General features: G+C 49.0%; 1 protein-coding gene and 1 long non-coding RNA gene across 3 annotated transcripts; both read right to left on the bottom strand.

Annotated features, from left to right (window-relative positions):
- Positions 1 to 1,416: 1,416 nt before the first annotated feature.
- On the bottom strand, positions 1,417 to 23,954 carry LOC311424299. Of its 2 annotated transcripts, none has more exons than XR_014686040.1 (3): positions 23,858 to 23,954; positions 23,051 to 23,210; positions 1,417 to 2,191 (listed from the first exon to the last, which is right to left on the bottom strand). It is a non-coding gene; the product is annotated as an uncharacterized lncRNA (long non-coding RNA). The 2 variants fall into 2 exon arrangements; XR_014686041.1 differs by lacking the exon at positions 1,417 to 2,191 and adding an exon at positions 22,111 to 22,202.
- LOC311424270 (ATPase family AAA domain-containing protein 2-like) lies at positions 7,136 to 21,492 on the bottom strand. The gene is made up of 8 exons (XM_084499275.1): positions 21,370 to 21,492; positions 20,313 to 20,439; positions 19,680 to 19,863; positions 18,510 to 18,695; positions 17,162 to 17,291; positions 16,814 to 17,010; positions 14,814 to 14,942; positions 7,136 to 8,246 (listed from the first exon to the last, which is right to left on the bottom strand). Exons 2-8 carry the CDS (start codon positions 20,408 to 20,410, stop codon positions 7,701 to 7,703), a joined length of 1,470 nt encoding a protein of 489 aa, XP_084355401.1. The 5' UTR covers positions 20,411 to 20,439; positions 21,370 to 21,492; the 3' UTR covers positions 7,136 to 7,700.
- Positions 23,955 to 24,661: the final 707 nt, after the last annotated feature.

The raw sequence follows: 24,661 nt of genomic DNA, 5'->3' as shown, positions 1-24,661 counted from the left end.
AAGGCCCGTCACAGGGGCTGGAGCGGCCACAGGGCCTGTCAGTGGGCTTTGAGTGGCTGCAGGGCTCATCAGTGGGCTTGGTGTGTCCGTAGGTCCCATCACAGTGCTGGAGTGGTCACAGGGCCTTTCGTATTGGCTAGAGTGGCTGTAGGGCCCGTCACAGGTTTTGGAATAGCCCCAAGGCCCATCACTGGGCTTGCAGTCGCTGCAGAGCCCATCACTGGGCTTTGAGCAGCCGCAGGGCCGCTCTCAGGGTTGGATCAGATCCACAGGTGTTTTCTTCCTCTTGGAGGTGCTGAGGAGTATTGAATAGTCTTCAAAAGGCATAGGCCAGAGTGCAGAAAATGTGTAGCTGATGCTAGAACCAGTTACTTTTTCTTGTCCACTGCCTCCTCCTCATTCACTGCCTCCTCCTTGTCTACCGCATCCTCCTCGTCCCCCGCCTGCTAATCCTATTTCTCATTTTCCTCCTCCTTCTCCTCCTTCCCTGCCTCTTGCACCTCCAACACCTCCTCCACCTCCACTGCCTCTTCCTCCTTCTCCTTCTCCAGCCCCACTGACTATTCCTCCTCCACAGCCTCCTCCACCTCGGCAGAAACTTCCTGGCCAACTTCCTCTGCATGCTCCTTGCTAAGGCATGCTGGTAGCAATGATGGTGAGCCCAGAGATGTCAGGAGGAGTTGCCATGAACCAGGTGTGCCAAGGCGGCTTCTCTGGGAGGCTATGGTTGTGAGCGCTGCCCACCGCTCCTAATTCTAGTTCCATTTGTCACCCCACAGGACCATGGCACCGTGGCCCTGTAAGGTAGCAGCTGGCGGCTCCTATCATCTTGATGACGCTCTGTGATGCGCTGCTTGTTGCCTGGGTAGCGATTGTTAGCTCTTATGCAAATGGCTTGTCATCAATCAGGGCTGTGGCTGCTCCTCCCTATAAAAGGGCCAAAGGGGGGCAGTGGGAGCCAGAGTGTTGGAGAGGGGAGATGGGAGAAGGTGGAAACAGAAAAGGAGGAGGAGGAGGCGTAGGTGGAAAAGGGGGAGTAAGAGGGGAAGGGGGGCAGTGGAGGAGGTGGCGGAGGAGGAGGTGGTGGAGGAGGAGGTGGTGGAGAAGATTGAGGAGGTGGCGGCATTTCTGGAAAAGGAGACGGATGAGTAGGAAGTGGTGACAAAAGAGGAGGCGAGCAAGGGCTAGGCAGAGGGACACGATGGAAGTGGAAGAGGAGAAGAAGGTGGTGGAGAAATAGTAGAATCTTATGTCGTGGTTCCGCTCGAGTGGGCAGCCGAGCTCCACCACAGCCGCTCTCTCACTCCCCCTCCTCAAAGAGGAATGGGGAGAAAATATGTGAAAAGGGCTCAAGGATTGAGATAAGGACGAGAAAATCACGCAATAATTATTGTAACGGGCAAAACAGACTCGGCATAAGGAGATAGTAAGATTTATTGTCTACAACTAACAAGCGAGAGAAGTGAGAAAACAAAGGAAAAAAAAACAAAAGCACCTTCCCCCCATCCACCCTTTTCCACCTCCTCCCCCCGAGCGGCGCAGGGGAACGGGGAATGGGGGTTATGGTCAGTCTACAGCACTTCTTCTCTGCCGCTCCTTCTCGGTCACTCTCGTCCCCTGTGCTGTGGGGTCCCACCCACGGGATGCAGTCCTTGATGAACTGATCCGGCGTGGGCTTCCCACAGGCAGCAGCTCTTCCAGAACTGCTCCAGATATGGGTCCGTACCACGGGGTCCATCCCTCAGGAGAAAACTGCTCCAACCTGGCTCCCCTACGGGCAGCAGCTCCTGCCAGATCACCTGCTCCTGCGTGGTCTCCTCTCCACGGGCTACAGGTCCGGCCCGGAATCTGCTCCGGCAGGGGTCTTCCACAGGCGGCAGCCTCCGTCGGTGCAGGGCCACCTGCTCCACCGTGGTCTCCTCCACGGGCTGCAGCGTGGAACCCTGCTCCACCGTGGTACTCCATGGGCTGCAGGGGGACATCCTGCTTCACCATGGTCCTCACCACAGGCCGCAGGGGACTTCTGCTCCGGCGCCTGGAGCACCTCTCCCCCTCCTTCTACACTGACCTTGGTGCAAGGCTGTTCTCCCACTCCCTTGACTCTCCCGGCTGCTGTCTGGCGCAGCGTTTTTTCCCTGTCTTAAATATGCTCTCACAGAGGCGCAAAACAACATCGCTTATTGGCTCGGATCTGGAAAACAATGGGGCCCTTCCCAAACATGGGGCAGCTTCTAGATCTTTCTCACAGAAACCACCCCTATGGCTCCCTGCTACCAAAACCTTGCCACGTAAACCCACTACATCTTAGAGGAGGAACTGGTGGCAAAAAGAAAAAAAAAAGAGGAGGAGGTGGAGGAGGAGTAGGAGGTGGTAAAGGAGGAGACCAAAAAAAAAAAAAAAAAAAACAAGAAGGAGGAGAAGGTGGCAGAGGAAGAAGTGGTAGAGGAGGAGGTGGAGGAGGAGGCGGAGGATGTGGAGGAGGTGGAGGTGGAGGAGGAGGAAATGAAGGAGAAGGTGGAGGAGGAGGAGGAGGAGGAGGATGTGGAGGAAGATGACGTGGAGGAGGTGGAGGAGGAGGAGGAGGAGGAGGAGGAGGAGGAGGTGGAGGAGGAGGAGGTGGAGGAGGAGGAGGTGGAGGAAGATGAGGAGGAGGAGGAGGTGGAGGAGGATGAAGAGTTGTAGGAGGAGGAGGTGTAGGTTGTGTAGGTTGTGGAGGAGTTGGAAGAGGAGGTGGAAATTGAGGTGGAGGAGGTGGAGGAGGAGGTGGAGGATGAGGAGGAGGTGGAGGTTGTGGAGGAGTTGGAAGAGGAGGTGGAGGTGGTGGAGGTGGAGGAGGCCAAAATAAAAAAAGACAAAAACAGCTAAAAAGCACAGAAAAAAAAAAAAAAAAACAAAACACTAGAAATGAAAAAATCAACATTGTGACCATCAACTATCAATCTCAGAGCAAGCTGATAGGAAACACTCATTTAAATCATTCTGGACAGATGTGACGAGAGAGAGAGAATTTTCATGCAGAGAATGCGAAGGAAAAGAAAAACTCATAGGCATTGATAAAGAGTTGAATAAGAAAGGAATAGAAAAAAATAAAAATAATACAATCAATTAAAAAGACAGTAAATAAATTGTATTACTGTAAACAATTTTTTCCCAGCCTAATGATCTCCTATCACAACCATGACCACCCATCCGAGCAATTTCCCATCCCATCATTTCACACTCAAATGAATTCTTTCACCGCAGTTCTTTGTGGGCGCTCCATCCCCACCAGGCTTGCTTTGGAAGGCCCAGGAGAGTCTTGTGGGCACTGGCCTGGGGTCCCAGGCTGAGCCAGCTGCTGCCTGGCAATCAGGGAGGCTCGCTCCGTGTCTTGGCTTGGGGTTGCGTGGCCAGGCTGTGGGAGCGGGGGGCTGCAGGGGTGTCCTCTGTGAGGAGAATGCAGCAGCTGCCCCATGGGAGCTCAGGGCCGCTTCCAGGAGGCTCCTTCCAGGAGGGACCCACCCGCTGCTGCCCAGAACGCAGAGCAAAAGGCTGATGTTTGCGCCTGGGGGAGAGCCCATCTAAGAAAGGGAACAAAAGCTGCTGCCCAGCAGCGTCTGGCTCAGGGAGGAGTGAGAAAGCTCTGTGCAGCCCCCAAGGTCCGTGCAGCAGGAGGCAGGAGGTGCTCCAGGCTCACAGCAGCACTTCCCCTGCGGCCTGTGCAGGGAGAGGCCCCTGGTGGAGCAGGCTGTCCCCCTGCAGCCCATGGGTCCCCCGTGGAGCACATCTCCATGCTGCAGCCCCCCTGTGGCTGGAGGAGCCCCCGGTGGTGCAGGTGGCTGTGGCCTGGAGGAGGCCGCGGCCTGTGGAGAGCCCCCGCAGGAGCAGGCCCCGGGCTGGACTGGAACAGGCTGTGCTGAGCCTGCTTTGCCCATGACGCTCCTTGTGGAGTGATCTCCCTGTCCTTCTGGCAGCCCTTGAGCCCTTGCCAGCCTCTTTTCTCCCCTTGGCGTTGGAGGAGGGGCAGGGAGAGAGCGCTTGTGCTGGAGCTCAGCTGCCCAGCTGAGGCAAACCACCACGGCTCTGTCTTGCTGCTGCTGCAGCACGCTGGTAGCAGCCAGCACCGTCTGTTCTTCGAGCCTCAGCAAGCCCACAGCATCTTCCCAGAAGGGATCCCTTTCCTTCACGCCTGACAGGCGCCGCCTCCAGAGGCTGAGGGCTTGTGCCCTGTTTGCAAGCGCTTTCTCAGTGCCTCCTTCCCCAGAGAAGGATCTGGATCCCAGCTGCTTGGCTTCCCTGCCCTCTGCTGCCAGGCTCCCGCAGCTGCTATCCCAGCAGCGCAGCAGCCAGCTGACAATGTGCTTGCCTGGAGGAAAGCTGCAATCTTGTCCCATGCTGGCAGCTCGCCCAGGGATGGGGATCACCTGCTTCCTGCTGCTTTTGTCTCTGTGCCTGAGACAGCAACGGGGTAGTCCCCGCAGCCAGCTCTTAGGGCCTGTGCCAGCTTGGAGGGGCTGCAGGGAACATGCCAGGGGCTCGAGGGGCTGCAGGGCGAGTGACAAGGCTTTGAGGGGCCTCAGGTCCCACCGTGGTGGTTGAAGTCGATGCAGGGAACATCAGAGTTGTTGGAGGGGCTGCAGGTAAAATCCCAGGGCTTGCAGGGGCTGCAGGCTGCGTCACAGCTACGCATCAGGTCAAGATGCATTTTCCTAGAACCATACATTTCCTCCTGAAGGGGCTGAAGAGCATGGAATGGTCTTCAAAACGCACAGAGCAAACCCCAGCAAACGTAGAGCTGCTGCTAGCAAGTAGGTAACTTGATTGTTCCTCTTGTTAACTTTGTTTCACAACAACAGGTGCAAAGATGTATCTTGAGTTGAGGGCAAAGGTGACCTTGGATCTGAAGCACACAGGCGTTCGCTAATGTACCCCATCCGGAGTGACTCCCGAACGACTCGGAAGGAAAAATAAAGTCCAAAGCAGTGCGTTGTGATAAAGAGAGTTTAATAGGGTAGAAAAGGAATAAAAGCAAACAAAATAAGAAATAATGATATTTATAATTTATATTAATATATAAAAATATTTAATACTATTAAATACTAATACTTCTAGTTTTATAAGAATAAAACAATGCCATACTGTACAACACAGTCAATAAAGTGGATTTAATTAAATAAATAAGAGAACCAAGAAATTAAATGAAAATTAAAAACTTTAAATTTAATAAAAAGAAAACCCATTTTTCCCAGTCCAATGAATTCCTACCCCCATCATCACTTCCCATCCCACTGATCATTTGCTATCCCAAAAACCTCCCAGTTCTTATCCACTCGGCATGCCAGTGCAAGAAGAGCTGCAGGCAGAGGCCTTGCTGAGTGAGCACCTAACGAGAGGATTCTAATCCAGAAGGCAGGAAAGAAGAGCAATGCCCCAAAAGAAGCACGGGGCCCATCTTCATCTGGTGGGCCGCCCGCTGCCGCTCCTCCTGGGCCAGCTTCTTCAGGCGCTCCCGCTCGGGACGCTGCTGCGACGTGATGGGCACCGACTCCTCCTGCTCCTCCAGCGGCGTGGGCGCCGCGGCGCGGCCCGCCCAGGGCCCCACGCGGGGCATGTAGTCCACGCGGGGCTGCGCCGGCCGCTGCAGCGTGCGCGGCTGCGTGGGCAGAGCCGGACGCTGCGCTTGGCCCCCCGCAGCTGGCAGGCCCAGTGCTCTGGGCGCCGGCTCTATGGCAGCGTCCCCTGCTCATGCCGTGCTGCCTGGTGGTGCTGGCACCTCCTTTTCCTTGCCGCCAGCCGGGGACTGGGGGGCAGCGGGCACAGCGCTGGAGCCTGGCACTGTCGGCGGGGCGCTGGGCATGCTGCTGGGGCTGCTGGAGGTGGGCTGCGGCTGCACACAGGACGGCTGGTGCACTGGCCCCAGCACCTTGGCCCTGGCCCCCAGCGGCTGCAAAGTCTCGCTGGGGGTCTTTGTCCTTGCGTGCTGGCGCTGCAGCGTCTTGGCCCCGCTGGCTTGGGCCCGGAGCCTGTCCTGGGGCCGCACGGCACAGGGCTCCCCACTCGGAGTCTCCAGCAGCAGCCGCGCTCTGCGGGGAGGTGGCGACGCTGCTCCTTGCCCCCCTGCAGCCCCCGGGCTTCGTGCTCTCTTGCTGGGTGCCGTGGTGCTGTTGATCGCCGGCTGCTGCCCACTGCTGCCTGCTTCCGTGCTGCTGCCAGCCCCCGTGCTGCTGCCACCCGTCTTCCCCTGGCACAGTCTCTTGCGGCCTTGGCCAGCCTGGCCCAGCAGCATCTTCCTCTCCTTGCTGGGGGGGTTCTCTGTTGTCGGCCTCCTGTGCTGGCAGCTCTGCGCTGTCCCGGGGGTGCTGCTGGGCGCAGGGCGCTTGGCCCCCCGCTTGGTGCCGGTGGGCACAGGGGCAGGCGGGGGGCTCTGGAGGGGACTGCGAGGGGGACTGGGCAGGGCTCTCCTGAGGGCTGGGAGAAGTTGAGGCCTCTTGAGGGGAGCCAAGGGAGGCTGGGGCAGGGGTCTCCTGCGGGCAGGGTCGGGGGGGCTCTGGAGGGGACCCAGGTGAGGCTTGGGCAGGGCTGTCCTGAGGGCAGTGAGGAAGTCAGGGTCGGGGGGGCTCCGGAGGGGACTCAGGCGAGGCTTGGGCAGGGCTGTCCTGAGGGCAGTGAGGAAGTCAGGGTCGGGGGGGCTCTGGACGGGAGCCGAGGGAGGCTTGGGCAGGGGTCTCCTGCGGGCAGAGAGGCTGTCAGGGTCGGGGGGCCTCCTGACGGGAGCCAAGGGAGGCTGGGGCAGGGTTCTCCTGCGGGCAGGGATGAATTCCTGCTGGGGAGGCCTTTTGGGCAGGGCTCTCCTGAGCTGGGGCCGGGCTGCAGGCTTGAGGGGGGAGCTGAGTGGCGGCACAGCAGCTGCAGGGGGCTGCAGCGCCCGCCCAGCCTGCACCTTGTCGGGGTGCAGCCCAGGGCTTGAGGGGACCTCACCGAGGGCTCCTGTGGCTTCCAGTCCCTGCGTGCTCGGCTCCTCGATGTCCTCGCAGAGGTCAGGCAGCTGCGAGAGGAAGCGGCTGAGGGCAGGACTGCTGGGCAAATCGGGGAAGGCGTCCTGGGGCTCCACGGCATCCAGGCAGCTGAGCAGCTCCTCCAAGCCGGAGCTGTCCAGGTCGGCCGGGAGCTGGTCCTGCACGTGCTGCAGCTGCTGGCTGTCCCCTGCCAGCTCTGGAAAGGCCTCGGCGAAGGCATCAGGGCCCAGCTCCAGCAGCTCCAGGGGCTCCTCAGGCACCTCTGCAAGTGTCGCCGCTGAGGACGAAGCAAGACAATCCCCCAAGACGGGCAATGTCAGCTTTGCCATGGCCCCTGGGTGTGGGGCCACAAGCGGCCGGCTGTGCCAGTCCCAAACTCACCGTCGGGCGTCGCCGTCTGGGTGCTGGCGGTCCTTGGAGCCTGGGCAGGCTCGGGGGGAGTGTGGCCGGGCAGCGGGGGCCCCTGGTCCTCGCTGAGCCCCACGGCGTGCAAGCAGGGCTCCGGCAGCTGCCCCCGGCTGCTGCTCAGGGTGCGGGGCGTGGGGAGCGCCTGCCCCCGCAGCGGAGGCCCCGGGACGAGGGGTGGCGGGGGGTTGCGCTGGGCGGGGGCCTGCAACAGGCAGGTGCCTGCGGGGTGCAGGAGCTCCCCATGGAGCACGGCCCTGGGCCCCAGCCCCAGCGCATGGTGGGGCACCAGTGTCCCCGTCACCATGGGCTGTCCCCACTGATGGACGGGGGCACAGGGAGGAGCGCTATGGGGGAGCTGCCCCACGGTGGGTAGCTGCACCAGCTGCAGCTGGTGCCCCATGCTTGGGAGCTGCACCAGCTGCAGGTTTTGCCCCACAGCAGGGAGCTGCACCAGCTGCAGGTTTTGCCCCACAGCGGGGAGCTGCACCAGCTGCAGGTTATGCCCCACGGCGGGGAGCTGCCCCACAGCAGGGAGCTGCCCCCCGGCGGGGAGCTGCCCAAGCTGCAGGTGGTGCCCCTGGGCTGGGAGGTGCCCCCCAGGTGGCAGCTGCACCCCGGCGGGGAGCTGCAGCACCTGCCCCTGGACCCCCGGCACCACGTGCCAGACGGTGGCCTGGGGCAGCGCGGAGGGGAGGGTGGGTACCTGTGGGGGCTGCAAGGGCAGCGCCGTCGCTCCGGGGAGGGAGGGCAGCAGCCAGGCAGCCACCGTTGGCGGCACGGCTGGGACGACGAAGGGGGAGTTTTGCGTCTGCGCAAGCCGCGGAAGCCGTCTGGGGAAACCCTCTGTGGGAAAAAGGGCGCTGGGCTGAGCTCTGGGGCGCTGGGCTCGCCAGCAGGGCCGCAGCCCCGGGAGGAGCGGGAGCCGGCTGCTGGACCTGCCATGGTGGCTGGAGAGTGGGGCGGTTGCTTGGGGAACCCGGGCAACGGGGGTTCCGTCCCAACGGCTCACCAGCCCCTCGCCGACATCTTGGGGAGGACTGCAGGCTTTGGACCCAAGCAGGCTGCCCAGCGCAAGACTTGGCCATCCCCAGCAGGCTTGCCCTCCCACGCAGCACTTGCCATGCCCACCACGCTTCCACACCACCACTTGCCCAGCCCAAGGCTTACCCAGCCCAGGACCGGCTTCTCGGCCTCAGCGGCTGTGCCCATCCTTGCCTTTTCACCTGATGGCACATTCCCAGCAAGCCAGGCGAAATCTGTCCCATCAACACCAAGCGTTTCTTCAGCCAAAGAGATCTCGTCCCAAAGAATTCCCCTCTCGGAGGACTTTTCCAAGCACTTCCTTCCCCAGGGAATGGTACCCACCCCATTCAAGACTTCCCATCCCAAGGCTTTTCCTTCCCAAGGATTTCCTACCTAGAGAACACTTCCCATCTCTCTCCTTTCCTAGCCCAATGTCTTCCCACCCCAAGGAAGTCTTCTCATGCTGTAGCCCTGAAATGACCCCAAACGGCACCTGGCAGCTACTGGGAAGGAAATGAGCTCGGTCATGGTGAGCTAGCCGCTCGAGGCCCTGCTCTTTGGCCCAGGTGTCTGTGAGGCGGTGTTGGCAAGGAGTCCTGTTGTGAACGTAAGGATAGAACAGATCATAAAATAAGAACAGAATTAACCTAACAGAACATAATAAGAACAGAACAGAACATAACATAAGAGCATAAAACAAAGACATGTCACGATCCTTCTGCAAGTGCAGGGTAGGCGCAGGGTTGCTTTGCATTTGCAAAAGGAGTAAGAAAGCCTCCAACCCCACTGGACCTCAGCCACCTGCAGGATCCAAGCAACGCTCCCCACTTTCAGTTATCTCCCTCCCATGCACACAGTGGGAGCAAGGTTGAGCAAACACATTTTTGAAAATTTTTATATTAATGAAGAATAAAAGAAGTCTACAACACCCAAACTCTCTGTGTACCCAAGGCAAAAATCGTGGATTATTCTGCCTCAATACCGTTTTCAGACCCAATTTGTCAAGTCATCTAGCAGAGGATTTCTCTCTTGTTCACTCACTAGCTTAGTAGAGCACCACTTTACATAGGTGCCGGAGCAAATTCCTCAACCATCTGAAGGGACTTGATCCCAGAAAAGTTCAAAACTGCAGATGACCCATGATTTTGTGGTGAAGCATCTATTAAATTAGAGCTCTTCCCTGAGGGCACAGTGAGACAATGTGAGAAGAACCCCGTATCTCACTGATTGAGGCTTTATAACTCTACAGAATTGTCAGTCAACAATAAATGGAAAGTGCAGGAGATATGTTCTTTCTTCCTCCTCTCCCTGCCATACATCAGCAGAGAGTTTGTGGTGGGATATAGGTTCAGAGCCTCGCAGAAGAAGGATTTGAACCCAGGCTCTCCACAGTCTGCACCACTGCCTTCCTGACGGCTTTTGACCGTTTTGTTTTATATTTTATTTATTTTATTTTATTTTTATTTTATTAGCATTATTATTCTTATTTCTGTGGATGGTGTCTAAGTCTGGGGGGGAAGAACCAACCGTGGGAGGAGGGAACGCTACTACTGTCTGTGACAGTGGTGATTTCTGGACAGTGTTAGCAACAGAGCTTGTGCAGAGAAGAGAAAATGACAGGCAGTCTCTGTTGTTATTCCATGTACTAAGTACTGTGTGCAGTTTTGGGCTCCACAGTATAAGAAAAAGACATAAAACCGTTAGAGAGTGTCCAAAGAAGGGCCACAAACAGGAGGGTCTCTTTTAACAGGGGTATTGAGATTTATGGCAAGGTTTTGGTAGGAATTCAGGGGCTGCTCTGTGCTGGACACAGCAACAGATTCACCATAAGCCAAACTCAGACAATAAGCCAAGGTGTGCTGCCTCTAAGAATGCCCAGAAAATATTGGATGGAGAGAGATGGAGAGAACAAAAAGAATGAGGAACAACAGAGGGAACATCAAGGTCATAGGAGGAGGAGAAGTAGATGCTCCATGGTGGAGCCCATATTCTTTGAAACCTGTGGAGGATCCATGGCAGAAGAGCTGAATATTCCTGACAGGGAGTGCAGCCTGTGGAGGACCCCCACTGGAGCAAAGTAGAAACGACAAGAAAGGATCGGCAGAGAAGAACTGCTGCATATTCATCACAGCCTCCTCCTGTGCTGCCCATTTCCCCAGTGAATGGGCTGAGTGAGATCAGCAGGTCAAACAGGTGCTTGGAGTGAAGTTGAGCCCAGGAGAGGAGGAAAAGCGTTACCCCTATGTGGTTTCATGTTTGTCCTTTTGCTTCCCAACACCTGAACTAGGAATTAAATTTATACAAATTAGTTGGCATTAAAAGAATTTCCTCAACTCTCAGTTAAGAGAGTTTTTCCCACAACAGTCATTGATAAGCAATATCCCTCTCTTTATCAAAGCTTTTGCTTCCCAGGGATTTCCTTCCTAAGGAACATTTCCCATCTCTCTCCTTTCCTAGCCCAATGGCTTCCCACCCCAAGGAAGCCTTCCCATCCCAGCAAGGAGTTCTCGGCCCACTCAGCATTCCCCATCCCAAGCATTTCCCAGTTTCACCATGCAACACACAGCTTGGCCACCCCACAGCTATGCAGAGATCACAAGAGGGATTTGGACCATGCTGATAGACACAAGGTCACGGGGATTTGCTGTGCTGACGAGCAAAGCTTCTTGTGTGCCCCAAGCATCCTCGCTTGCAGGGCAGTAGAAGATGCAGAAAAGGCCTTGCCTTAGTGGAAGCACTGCCCTGCTGGAGCTCCAACATCCCTCTTAGCAGCACGCTGTAGCCCCCAAATGCCCCCGAAAAGGCACATGCCAGCTACTGGGAAGGAAATGAGCTGGCTCAAGGTGAGCTACCCGCTCAAGGCCCAGGTGTCTGTGAGGCGGTGTTGGCAAGGAGTCCTGTTGTGTGAGTCAGTTCTTTGTGGGTGCTCCATCCCCACCAGGCTTGCTTTGGAAGGCCCAGGAGAGTCTTGTGGGCACTGGCCTGGGGTCCCAGGCTGAGCCAGCTGCTGCCTGGCAATCAGGGAGGCTCGCTCCGTGTCTTGGCTTGGGGTTGCGTGGCCAGGCTGTGGGAGCGGGGGGCTGCAGGGGTGTCCTCTGTGAGGAGAATGCAGCAGCTGCCCCATGGGAGCTCAGGGCCGCTTCCAGGAGGCTCCTTCCAGGAGGGACCCACCCGTTGCTGCCCAGAACGCAGAGCAAAAGGATGATGTTTGCGCCTGGGGGAGAGCTCTTCCTCTTGTTTGGCACTTCATCATCAAACCAAATGAAAACTATTTGCCTTTAACCTCTTTATTTCAGGCCTTCTTTCCTAGTGGTCATTCAAAACTGGGAAAAAAGTAGTCTACCAAGTCGGGGTTTTTTGATTTGATAATCAATCTGCAGACTGTTAAGTCATCAAGCACTTCAAGACTGTTTGAAATAATCTCTACCTTAATATAAAAGGAGTACTGCACACTTCTGCTCAGGAAGAAAATCACGGAAAATGTCAACTTTGATTTTAGATGTTGAATTTGTTGCAGTGAGATCTTCCTCATCGCATGATTCTATTCGGATTTAAACCAGATTATCTACGGAGAGACCAAGATTAGGACAAGAACAGCACAGAGTTCAGCATGAAGCCAATCAGGAGCTCAAGTTTGTATTCTTTGTATTCAACTTTATCCTTCTCTTGCTGGAAGGACCTGCTTTTTGACTCTCCTTCTCTTCAGTAGGAGCATTTTCCCTCTTGCTTTGGTAATGCTCTTTCTCAGTGGTTTTAGTCTCGTCCTTTGTATCTTGGCATCTCTCTGTAACAGCTGAGGAGGAAAGGTTTTTAGAGCTACATTCAGTGTCAGACTTGAGGAAGGAAGTTTGCCACAATTTCTCACCAGGCTCACAAGACTCTTTGCTGTACAAAACGTTTTCTTCTGAAATGAGGTCACGTTTTTTTGATCTTCTTGGTTTCTCCTTGTCTTCACTGTCATCACATTGGTATTGTGCGAGGTATTCATCATACCCAGGAAATTTCGGAGGGTCCGCGACACTGCACAAAATAAAATCACATTTCTCACTTCTGCTGAAGGACGTGAATATTACGAGTAAAATCTTCCAACGTCGAACAAACAAACAAAAACCTCCGGACTACTCGAACACTCGCAAAGATATGCCATTTAGAAACCTCTCCGGTGATTAGGACACCTTCTTCAGCTCCCAGAGAAAGTGCTTTTTCCCCTCTTGCTTCTGAAGCCATTGCACTCAAAAAGCAAACGCATCTGTCTCCCTCCACATGCCGCTCTGAATAAGAGCCAGAATATTCAAAACCACTCTATTCGTTCTCCCCACATAGCCGAAAAAACACCAGTTGAAACAGAGTTTTCTACCTCTCTCCCACCAATTTACATTCACGTATCCTATGACTGCAAAAATAGAAGGCGGGGCTCAGGAGGAACAGCCAGTGTTGGAAATGAAAAAAAGCAGCCCGTTTCTTCAGAGTCTTAAGCCTATGCTACTAGGAAAAAACAAAACAAAACAAAACAAGAGGAGAGGAGAACAACAGCGGGAAATTTACCTATTCTCCAGGTGTTCAATTGCAAAGCCTCCTCTGGAGGATCAACAGCTGTGAATTCAGCGTGCGTAGGAGAAATCAGATCTACATCTGAACCACAACTATTTCAGTAGTATCACTAACTGATGTTACTCTGAAGAAGCAGTCAGCACCGTTTCTATGTTAGGAAAGAGCTGAACAGAGTCTGTTATTCACATGAAGTAGTCAGGCAGGTTTCTTTAGGAAGGCTGGGTTTCACTAGAACATTACTAGCCTGTAAGCCTCATGGCATCACCTTCCATCTTGACTGCTAAACCTCCTTGCTCCCTACTATCTTCTTTGCCAAGATACAGCTGTCCACATTTACTTTTGCTACTTGGCTGCACTGGCTTTAAGAAGGGATCTTGCAACTCATCCTCTTGTTTGCCACTTAATCATCAAACCAAAGGAAAACTATTTGCCTTTAACCTCTTTATTTCAGGCTGTGAGGAATGTTTTAACAATTCGTGTCCATAAAGAACAATTCTGTTTGAATCCTGTCTGCCTCTGGGCCCTGCACTGGCAATTTAATTCTTGAACCACAGATGCAGTGTGTCCCAGTCTCCCCCTCATTCTAGTCAATTTATCACTTCTTAAATTTATGAACCTGTTGGCTTTTGTTATTCCGGACTTCTATTTCTAACACTGCTATAGATGTGTCTGTGAATGGCTGGGGAAGAATGTTTTAATTACTCGTGTGTCTGGGAGTTTCAGAACAACTGATAACAACTAGTGACTGTTATGGGATACTATGTGGATCTTTGGTATCTGGTTAGGGGGGGCCGAGAGATAAAGAGGAAGGAGAAAGAAGCTGAAGGGCGGCTGGGAGACAAGACTTGAAGAAGATGTTCCGTAAACTTGGTATGGTGCCCAGTAAGTACAAAGGTGGAGAGGAAGACTACGAGCCTTCAGCATGAAAGACCCCTAGAGACCCCCAGAAGAGACCCCAGAGGAGACTGCGCATGCTCCAGTAGGAGGGACTGCACCCCGGAAGCTAATTTTAATAATCTATTTTTTTTAGAAGTAGTAATGAATATGTATTAGTCTAGGAGCATAAAAATCAGCTGCTTGATGTAACTGGTGTGCGTCCTGGTGGAGCGGAGACTCCCGGTGCACCCAGCGCTGTTTGCTTACCTCTATTCCTTTATATTCTTTCAATAAATCCTATTTTTTTATTTAATCCTAATTTGAATCCTGAGCCATTTATAACAAGGCCTTCTGATGTAGCGGCACCTCTACACCGGCTGGGGACTGCAGGCAGCTGTCTGGAGAGGTCAAGGAGATCTGCTGGCAACTTTGAAGCAATTTCCGTCCCTGGAAGATTGCAAAAGTGGGCAAGACCCAGACCAACCCGATCTCATTTCAAAGTTAACCTCGCTTTGAGCAGGAGGCAGGGCCAGATTACCTCCGCAAGTCCCTTCTATTCCTTTTCCCCTTAGAATCTGGGGATGTTTCAGCTAAAAAGGAGGGCAGAAACACTCTCAATAGGTCTCCACCATGTAGTAAAACAGTGCCGTGTACCTGGTTAACCTCTGCAGCCCGCAAAGCATTTCTATTTGCAGCAGTGCCCTGACCCCAGCCTCTTGCTGAGCTCCGTCCTGTGCTGCTCGGATGCTCCCGCTGCTCAGACACGGGGGCTTAGAGAGCCACCGGGCCAGCACAAGCCCCTCAGCTCACCGTCAAACTTCACATTTGGCATCTTTAAAGAGCAATGCTAAGTAAAGAGCAATGCAAGTAAAGAGCAATGCTAAACAACCACGATATCCCAGAACACACAAATACTGTGTAACAGTGACAGAAAGTGCTAGAATTCAAAACAAAAATTACCTCCACCAAATCGGTTTTGTCGTAGTCTTCTCTATGGTTGTAAATACACTGATTAATGATGCCATATACTTTTTGCAGGTGATAAATGTCAAATCCCTTCGTTATCTCAGTGACACAGCGTAACAGTTTCTGAAGACAACAATGGAGCAAAACAACAACTTTAGAATCGTACAAGATCCTTTGAATACGCTCTATATGTTTTCGGAGGTTGAACAGTAACAATACAAGTGACATCCTACTTTTTCTTACGCTATTACATAAAATGTGACACTTCAGAGAACAGATTAAATATCCCATGAGATTTCAGCATGGAAAATGAGTTAATTTTTCATACTTCAGAGAAAGGAAAGGCTGAAATTTCGGACAATCTTTTACTACTAACCAATCTATCACATTAATGGTTGTAATTGCAAGCCGACTGCTCCCAAAGCAGCAGAGAACGACACGATCCTCTTTGTAGGACAGCTGCTGCCTCAGCAAAGCCACTGTTGCATTTCATTAGAGAAGCATTGCAGCAGCGCAGGGCACTGTAAAAAGGCTGCAGATCTTGTAGATACAGCTGTGCCAGCTGGAAAAGGAAGCACCCTTAGGTGATTACCTTTACCCACGTGTGCCATGCCTACAACTCTGCTGGCAGAACAGATTGCTCAAACGCCCAGAGCAAAGGCGGATTAGTTTGCTCAATTCTACCTTTAAATTCAGGGGTGGGTAAATAGCAAAGTGACTGCTTGTAGCAATCACCTCTCTCTCACACAGTCATTTCTATTACCAAAGACGCAGAGACGATAATCTCTGGCACAGCAACAGTGACAAGCTAGTGGCAGCACCTTCTTCCACTGCCACAGCTGTCCATTAGCTGTGTGAGCCTGCGAGTATGTAGCTTTAAGGAGCAGCCATACCAAATGGAAATACTACTGCCCCCTGGAAATAACGCTGCTTATCATCTTCTCAGCAAAACATTTGCGATGCATCAGAAGATGCTGACATTAACCAGTTTGCTTCTCAAAAATGGAAGGGCTCTTTCATTTTTCATTAGAGCGGCTAGGAGAGGACAACAAGAAGTAGGGAGGTCAGAAGCACGTGCATGGTAGAGAAGAAACACTGAGGGTGGGAGATTCTTTTCACTTTGCTTCAGAAAATCAAAACAGTGAAAGCTGAGCAAGCCATCCGGCATTCTCTTTGTTGTCGGCATTGAGGAAAAGGTGCATGAATTGCACCTGTGAAGTACCTATTGCAGGCATCTACTTTAGAATGAGATAACTGGGCGCTGAGGTGCTGATTTCTTCCCTCAGACCAGAAGAGGAGCCTAATGACTAGTTGAGATGAGGACATATGTATCTGTCTAGATTTTTCACAGCTCAAGAACCTAGGAGAAAAGGGGAAGAAAAGCCAGTGGATGCCCACATGAAGAGGACTTTGCTGATCCGCAGGTATATTCAAGTTACATCTGTCTTTGAAATATACGCCCCTAGTTTAGGCTTATCTAATAAATTAAGGAGAAAAAGGCATCTAAGCAGCCAATTGGAGGAAAAAGAAAACACTCTGCACTTAAGGTTGATTCCTATTGAGGAGTTCCAGATGAAACAGAGAACAGGATCTCAAAACTTATTTTTACAAACTGCTGCTCCTATTCCTGTTCCCACAGGAACTGACAGTCCAATAAAGGGCTTTAGACTTCATTAAAGTAGTCCTGTAAATACTGTTTGTAATTATAAGGAAAGATCTCTGTGCTTTTCAGTGCTGTGACATGCCTACATATCAAAGCCTTTTCACGAGCAAACTGTGTTGGCATTTGGACTGGCTTTTTAGAATGAAACCAGGGCTTTCAGCGAATAATCCCGTAAGAGACATTTGAGAGTCAGCAGAAGTAAAAGCACTGCCTCTGCTTCTTGCAAAATCCTAATAGTGCAGCCCTAAAAACAACGTTGAACCTTCCCCAAAACGCTGAGAAATACGAACACTGACAAGTTACAGACACACACAGATCAGCACTACTTTACCTTCTGTGGGTCAACGGGCTTTGCAAATTCCCTGAAACGTCTGTCAGTGGCAAGTCGGTGAGTAACGTCCCTCAAGAAAATTCTAAGGTCACGCAAGGTATCCTCCTCTTCCTCCTCCAGCATCCCTACTTCTTCCTCTTGTGGCTTCTGAGGCTCAGCTGGTGGTGCTACAGGCGGGACTTCCAATGTCCGATCAACTTCAATTAATCAGGAAAAATTAGCCAATTTACAGTACTCAAATACAAGCATATGACAACTTACTGACAGAAAATGACCACCAAAGCAAATCCCAAAGAGCTAGTAACTTCGATAGGAAAGTTTTAGATGTACTTCTCATATCCTCCTCACCTCTTTTCTTTACAGGAGGCTTAGCCACTTCATTTAGAATTAGGTCCTCAAAAAAAGCTGCTCTCTCTGCCCTACCAGGCAACTCAATATTGCACACTTCTCCAAATTCCTTATTAAATAATTTTTGGATCTAAAGCAGAAGGAGGAAAGACATTTCAGATTTAAGGCCACAAAAAACTCATCTTCTATTCCAAAAAGACGAGTACCTTTTCAAATTAATAATAACCTGAAGAACACAAACTGAAAAAAGTTATCTTCCTGGCCTTAAAAGGCTACATTTTCACAGGCTGGCACGGCAAATTCAAATATCACCTTTAAGAATCACCTGTAGAATTAAAGCTCCGTGAAGGAATTGTACGCTACACTGATAAAGTAATGGCTTTCACCGCATCCAACATCGCTTCCTTTGGATTTACTTGCCTTGCTGCATCCTTTACTTAGACCCTTTATGGCTATAGAGGGAAGAGAAAGGCTTCAGCAGACAAGTGAGGGCTTTTTGCTGAGTTTTTATTTCTCTACCAAAAGGTGTCTGAAGTAGCTAGTACCTCTACGTCTTCCTCCATTTTCAAGTTCTAGTATTAAAAGGTAGGTAAGGAATTTCACTACTTATTTTAGAAGGAATTTACAACCTGTACAAAAACTGCTGTGGGAACTCAAGAGCTTTCAAAGCAGTTGATAATAAACACGTCTAGGTAAGACCCGTTCTCTTCCCGCAATGACTGAGACCAAATCATCAGAATGAGAACAGCGTGGTCCTGTTTTGGGCACCTTCCCTTAATGTAAACTCTCAGAAGTCAATGAAGTTCTGCACGTACTTTTACTACAGTTTATTTAGGAATACAACTAGAATTCGATTCCAAAGTTACTTTAGCAGAAATTGGAACTCAGCTTTCCAGCTTGGAAAGCTTTGGCCTATATGAAGAAAGAAACTGATTTATTTCTTTTTTAATCAAAGTGTTTCGATTCTCTACTAAATTGCATTATTAGCAGTTTACCCAACATAGCATGGAATGACAGGCTGTCAGAAGAAATCTCTTCAGTAAAGACATCCTCTTGTCATTTCAAGCACCGCATATTCTTGACTGAACCACTTTGTAGCCACCGGAATTATTGTATTAATTTATTATTTGCATGTGTGAGAAGGGGGTGAAAGTCACTTGCTTGACTCAGAAAAAACCTTAAGCAGATGCTTTCACAGTATTCTTTTTCTCTAAGCAAATTTTAAGTGATTTGTTAGGGTGCCTGAGTAATAACAGCATGCATTTAACAAAGCACATCATTTTGATGCTGAAAGCATTCATAAATTACAAGACACTGAAGAAATAGTAAGGAAAGTATTGACAAATACCTCTTCTGGGAGATCTGAGTGACGTACATCAGACGTAGCAAGCAGCAAAACTGGCGAAAATGCTGGAATGTTACGTAGTAGAGTTAGAAAAGTAAGTTTCAAGGCAGGTCCAGCGTTGTCCCACCATAAATGGATATCTGGGACATAAATTGTGCTTGGTGCTGTCTTCTGAGCATTTCGGATCAGCTAGTGAAAAGGAAAGCTTGCGTAAGAAAACTAAAACACGTAGAATAACCTCTTAATACATAGCTACATAGCCATCTGACTGCCCCATGAAATGAAACTACGTGAACAGAGTGGCAAGCATCCTTTCACATAAGGAATTTCTCTGTGCACCCTTTCAGATTATCAGTATTCGGGGAACTCTAGTCAGAAGATGGGAAGGATATATTCAGGCAGTGGCTAGACACCGTAGCTATATGGCCACAGCCACAATCATCACATAACAAAGAAAGGAAATGTCCCTCTTATGGGACACATCAGTATTCAGTCGTGTAACATGTCTGTCCTTACTTGTATGGCTCTCAAACGTTTCCACTAAAGGTAAAAATATTTTAAGGTAGTGATGCCAAACAAGAAAATGCATTTCCTGCCTAAAAGTAAAAACACCAAATCTGTTCATTTTTTCTAGTTAGAACCACATCACCGTGCAAATGAAGTGTTTTCTGAATGTTAATGCTTTTATTGCACATACCGCAACAGCACAAGTTGTGTATGTCCGTGTGAAAACAAAAAAAACAGAAGCCCCAAACCTTGGTTGCCTTACTAATATAATTTAGAAGAAGGCTACAAAAAGTAGCCGACATGCAGTCTGATACAGAGCCATCTCCTGGGAGCACACAGTCTTAGGAGGCAATGAGAACTACTTTCTGGATCCCAGTGACATGAGCAGCATTTCTTTCCACAAAGAGATGTTTATTAGCAACACCGCCCAGCTTCCTGAGCTGCTAGCAACATCCTCACTGTAAAATTGGGTATGGAAAATGTGGACATGTACAACATCCAGATTGTTTGTGGTGCTGTCTAAAAGAAAAGGGGATTTTCAGACAGAAGCAACATTAAAACAAGGCCACCTCCATTACTAATGAATTTTGCTCACCTTACTTGCAACTCGATTGATCCTTTACATACAGTCAGTGAATCCGATGAGAAGAAAAAGAAAAAAGGTACCTGTCCACAGATTTCTTCTGGCGGTGCAACTTTTGTAAGCAGAACAGAAAGGTCCAGGGTGTGAACGAGAAACTTCTCCAAAGCGTGCAACACCGCGGGTGCCACGTAAGAAACCTGGCCGTACCCTTCTTTTCCTACTATTAGCAGACAGGGCCGGCATGATGTTGGTTCGCAGAAAGCACTCCTAGAACAAGAGTTAAGAAAACAAGTTTATAAATGAGGTGCTGAATAGACACACAGATGTTCCAAGTACTTTGAAACAGAAGGGCAAAAGGTGGCAACACAAACCCATAAAGTTGGCGTATTTTTAGCTAAAAGGACAGACAGCACATTTATGTGGCCTTGAGTCTTTCAAAGAATGCCATGGATTAAGTCAACGTGTTCTGGTAGTCTACGGATCACTTTGGCTTAGGAAGAGAAGCCTGGGCTTTTCAGTTTGGTCATTCAGAGCAACCTCATTACAACTTTAGTCCCTCCACCCTTTCTTCCTGTGAATACCAAGCACCCCTTCAACACACAAACTTGATGTTACCCCTTCGTCTACCACCCCTCGCACTTTTAACAGCTGGAACTGTTTACAAAGACTCAGCAGACCTGAGAATTTAAACGTAACAGGGATCTATCTTTCTTTACCTGCTGAAACAGAGGCGTTTTTTCTCTGGTCCGTCAGGCATTCCATCTTTTAATTCATCTCCAGAAACCAAGGATGCATCATCATCACTGTCGAACATGTCATCTTGTAAAATAGGATTGAAATGGTCTGAAAGGCAAAAGAGGTTTGTTAACTTTCCTGAATAGCCTTTGTCTCTTTCTCTTACATTAATACAGCTTCTAAATCAGTGCCAAAACCCTTTCTTCATTTGAGAGCACACACTGAAAGCTATTTCCTAGAGTTCATCCCACCACAGATCTAAGGACATGGCACAAGGCCCTACAAAGCTGTACTAAGTCCCACTGATGTGTACGTATAAGGTACGCTACTCTTGGTGATTTTTTTCTCCCCCTTAGAATAAAGGAGATTACGAACAATTTCTGCAGTTGCTAAATATCTAAAAAAAAACAAACAACAAGACCATTTCTTTCTGGAGGAGGTTCCCACAATGAAAGCACGGGGATTAAGGATGTGATGGCCACAGAATTCCATTCATCTAGTAAATATCATGCTAATTGATCTCACGTACACGTGTATAGTACGATCCACAAACATTTAAATTAGGAGACTGGTTAAAAATGATGATAGCTAAAACAATATTTAGCTTAGACCAGTTATACTTGTATCCTGGTCCTGACATTCTTCAGAAAGGAATTAGAAACATTGACCCAGAAATGCTTCCCCTCCAAATATCTGAGTTTTGATTTTTTAAAGAAAAATAGGTGCCTTATACTTCAAACCTCAAGTCAACCTCTACAAATGCTAATTATCTTAGCTGCCGTCAGAAGCAGGATGCTTCAGTAGAGAACGCATCGTCCTTTACTGTGTGTTGAGTCATTCAGAGCTTCCATTTGGCATTTCAGTTTCGAATCCACAATAAAACCTATGCGTTATAGTCCAGACTTGCCCAAAAAAAAGACATGCACATGCAAATAATAAAATTCTACCACCATTATGTCTGAAAGGTTTAAGTTGATTGCACAAACCACAAGTTTTTGCTTTAGCGGAATTATAAAGAAGTGGATGCTGTGGTTATACCTTGCTGTCGGTCCTCCTTTAGTGCAAGCTGTGCATGCGGGAAGATCTTCTGCACAACTTGTAAAATATTCTCTACTGATCTTTTAAAAAGTGGCTTGAAAATGGGTGATAGTGCTTGTACGGGTGAAGCCTTGATCCTGTTTGAAGCCGGAACAACCTTCTTCATAGCCATGAAAAAGTCCTTTGCTTTTATTTTAATAGAATTAACGTCTAGTAGCAACTTCTCCCTACTTGCATAAATATGAGGATAGCATTGGCGTAGAGAGCACAGCGCAGCTTCAGTACAGAGGGATTTGATATCTGCACCACAGTATCCTAACAAACAAAAATCAAACGTTACATCAGTCAAGGCCCAGGTTTACAACATGCAACATTTAAAGAATTTGTAATGCCAAAACCAAACAGCTTAACAGGGAATTCAAAGTGCTACCGCTCTGCAGGGAAGTTTCATGTTGCTCACTGCCTGATATCCTGCACTTATGCAGCTGAAGCAGACTCCTCATCAAAAACTATACTCTTGAGGAAGATGCCCCAGAACCGTTTAATGTTCTCAGACAACAAGAGGAACGACAACAAAGAGTAAATAGATGAAAGCATCGAACTCTGATTGCTATGAAGATGTGCCAGCTGCCTCGTCGACTAGTTGTGCAGCAAGGCACAAGAGCATGGGTACTGCCTGGTACAAGCTAAGGTTCTTTACAACTTGGTCACAAGCAAGAATCCCTTTTGGTTTCAGTCTTACCAATGCATTTCTCAGCTAGTTCATCAAGCAACATGTCCAGTGGCTGAGGGGTCCAGTCACGAGTATGAATCTTGAACATTTCTTTTCTAGCCTGGAAGCAAAATCAGTGCATTTTAGCTTGTCCCAAGTTTTCCTTAAAAACACCAACAAGAAACAAACAAACCAAAAAGCAAACAAACAAACAACAAAAACAGTCCTCCCTCAAAACCCCTCATCTATTAATACGCTTTTCTTACTTGCTCAACTTTCAAGTATTTTACAGTTATTTAATATACACTCTGCATTGTCAACCATTCTTATTTGTTATACTGAACTTTTTCTAGGAACCTACAATGAAAGAAAAGGCATTTATAGCTTCAATAACAAGTTTCCAAACTAGGAGACCTAAGGACCCAGAGGAAAATACTGCAATGAAAAATTTATCCAGAAGCATTTCTTTGCTGTCCAAACAACTTCTCTAAAATTTAACAAGCTTTCATTTTGACAGTCTCATTACTTCATCACATTTGCCTTTCAGTCAGTAAATTCACAGAAAGCACTTCTGGCACAATGCTTCAAATTGCTACAATTACTATAGAGAAGAAAATAATTAACACTCAAACTACTACCACTGATCCGGGGCACAATCAAATGCAAACACGTCCCCTATTCATTCATAAGTGAAGGATTGAGACCAAAAACACAACTTCATGATGAAAACACCCAAGTGGACTAAATAATTAAGCAAACAGGTACAACTTTGAGAATGAAAGGTTTGATTATAGAACTAACTACTTGGTGGTATCATCCTGACCATATATATCCAGTACCAGATTTGCCCTCCATGGAACAACGCAGTGTCTCCACATATCACTCTTTTGTTCAAGTTGTCAATTATTTTTTTTTCCTATAAAGTTGGACTTTGCCATGGTAGCACTAACATTGAATTTAAGTTCTCACCTCTTTATTTGGCAAGTTGAAGAGGAACTCTCTGCCAAAGCGTCCTGGTCTTTGTAAAGCAGGATCTACAGAATCCAGTCTGTTGGTAGCTCCGATTACCACGATCTCCCCTCTGTTATCTATGCCATCCATAAGCGTCTGAAGAGTTGAAAAAATGGAACTAATAGAAAAATATAATTTTTATTTACTGGTTCAGTAAATTTTGTTACATTCCACATGACTTTCTTGATGCCGTAACAACCTTCTTCCCAGTGGTCATTCAAAACTGGGAAAAAAATAGTCTACCAAGTCAGGGGTTATTGATTTGGTAATCAATCTGCAGACTGTTAAGTCATCAAGCACTTCAATACTATTTGAAATAATCTCTACCTTAATATAAAAGGAGTACTGCACACTTCTGCTCAGGAAGAAAATCACGGAAAATGTCAACTTTGATTTTAGATGTTGAATTTGTTGCAGTGAGATCTTCCTCATCGCATGATTCTATTTGGATTTAAACCAGATTATCTATGGAGAGACCAAGATTAGGACAAGAACAGCACAGAGTTCAGCATGAAGCCAATCAGGAGCTCAAGTTTGTATTCTTTGTATTCAACTTTATCCTTCTCTTGCTGGAAGGACCTGCTTTTTGACTCTCCTTCTCTTCAGTAGGAGCATGTTCCCTCTTGCTTTGGTAATGCTCTTTCTCAGTGGTTTTAGTCTCGTCCTTTGTATCTTGGCATCTCTCTGTAACAGCTGAGGAGGAAAGGTTTTTAGAGCTACATTCAGTGTCAGACTTGAGGAAGGAAGTTTGCCACAATTTCTCACCAGGCTCACAAGACTCTTTGCCGTACAAAACGTTTTCTTCTGAAATGAGGTCACGTTCTTTTGATCTTCTTGGTTTCTCCTTGTCTCCACCGTCATCACATTGGTATTGTGCGAGGTATTCATCATTCCCAGGAGATTTCGGAGGGTCCGCGACACTGCACAAAATAAAATCACATTTCTCACTTCTGCTGAAGGACGTGAATATTACGAGTAAAATCTTCCAACGTCAAACAAACAAAAACCTTCGGACTACTCGAACACTCGCAAAGATATGCCATTTAGAAACCTCTCCGGTGATTAGGACACCTTCTCCAGCTCCCAGAGAAAGTGCTTTTTCCCCTCTTGCTTCTGAAGCCATTGCACTCAAAAAGCAAATGCATCTGTCTCCCTCCACATGCCGCTCTGAATAAGAGCCAGAATATTCAAAACCACTCTATTTGTTCTCCCCACATAGCTGAAAAAACACCAGTTGAAACAGAGTTTTCTACCTCTCTCCCACCAATTTACATTCACGTATCCTATGACTGCAAAAATAGAAGGCGGGGCTCAGGAGGAACAGCCAGTGTTGGAAATGAAAAAAAGCAGCCCGTTTCTTCAGAGTCTATGCTACTAGGAAAACAAAACAAAACAAAACAAAACAAGAGGAGAGGAGAACAACAGCGGGAAATTTACCTATTCTCCAGGTGTTCAATTGCAAAGCCTCCTCTGGAGGATCAACAGCTGTGAATTCAGCGTGCATAGGAGAAATCAGATCTACATCTGAACCACAACTATTTCAGTAGTATCACTAACTGATGTTACTCT

This window comes from Aythya ferina, assembly GCF_964211825.1.
Source record: "Aythya ferina genome assembly, chromosome: 27".
Lineage (NCBI taxonomy): Eukaryota > Metazoa > Chordata > Aves > Anseriformes > Anatidae > Aythya > Aythya ferina.
Note: the sequence above shows the minus strand (reverse complement) of the source record. Positions and strands in the feature narration are given on the sequence as shown.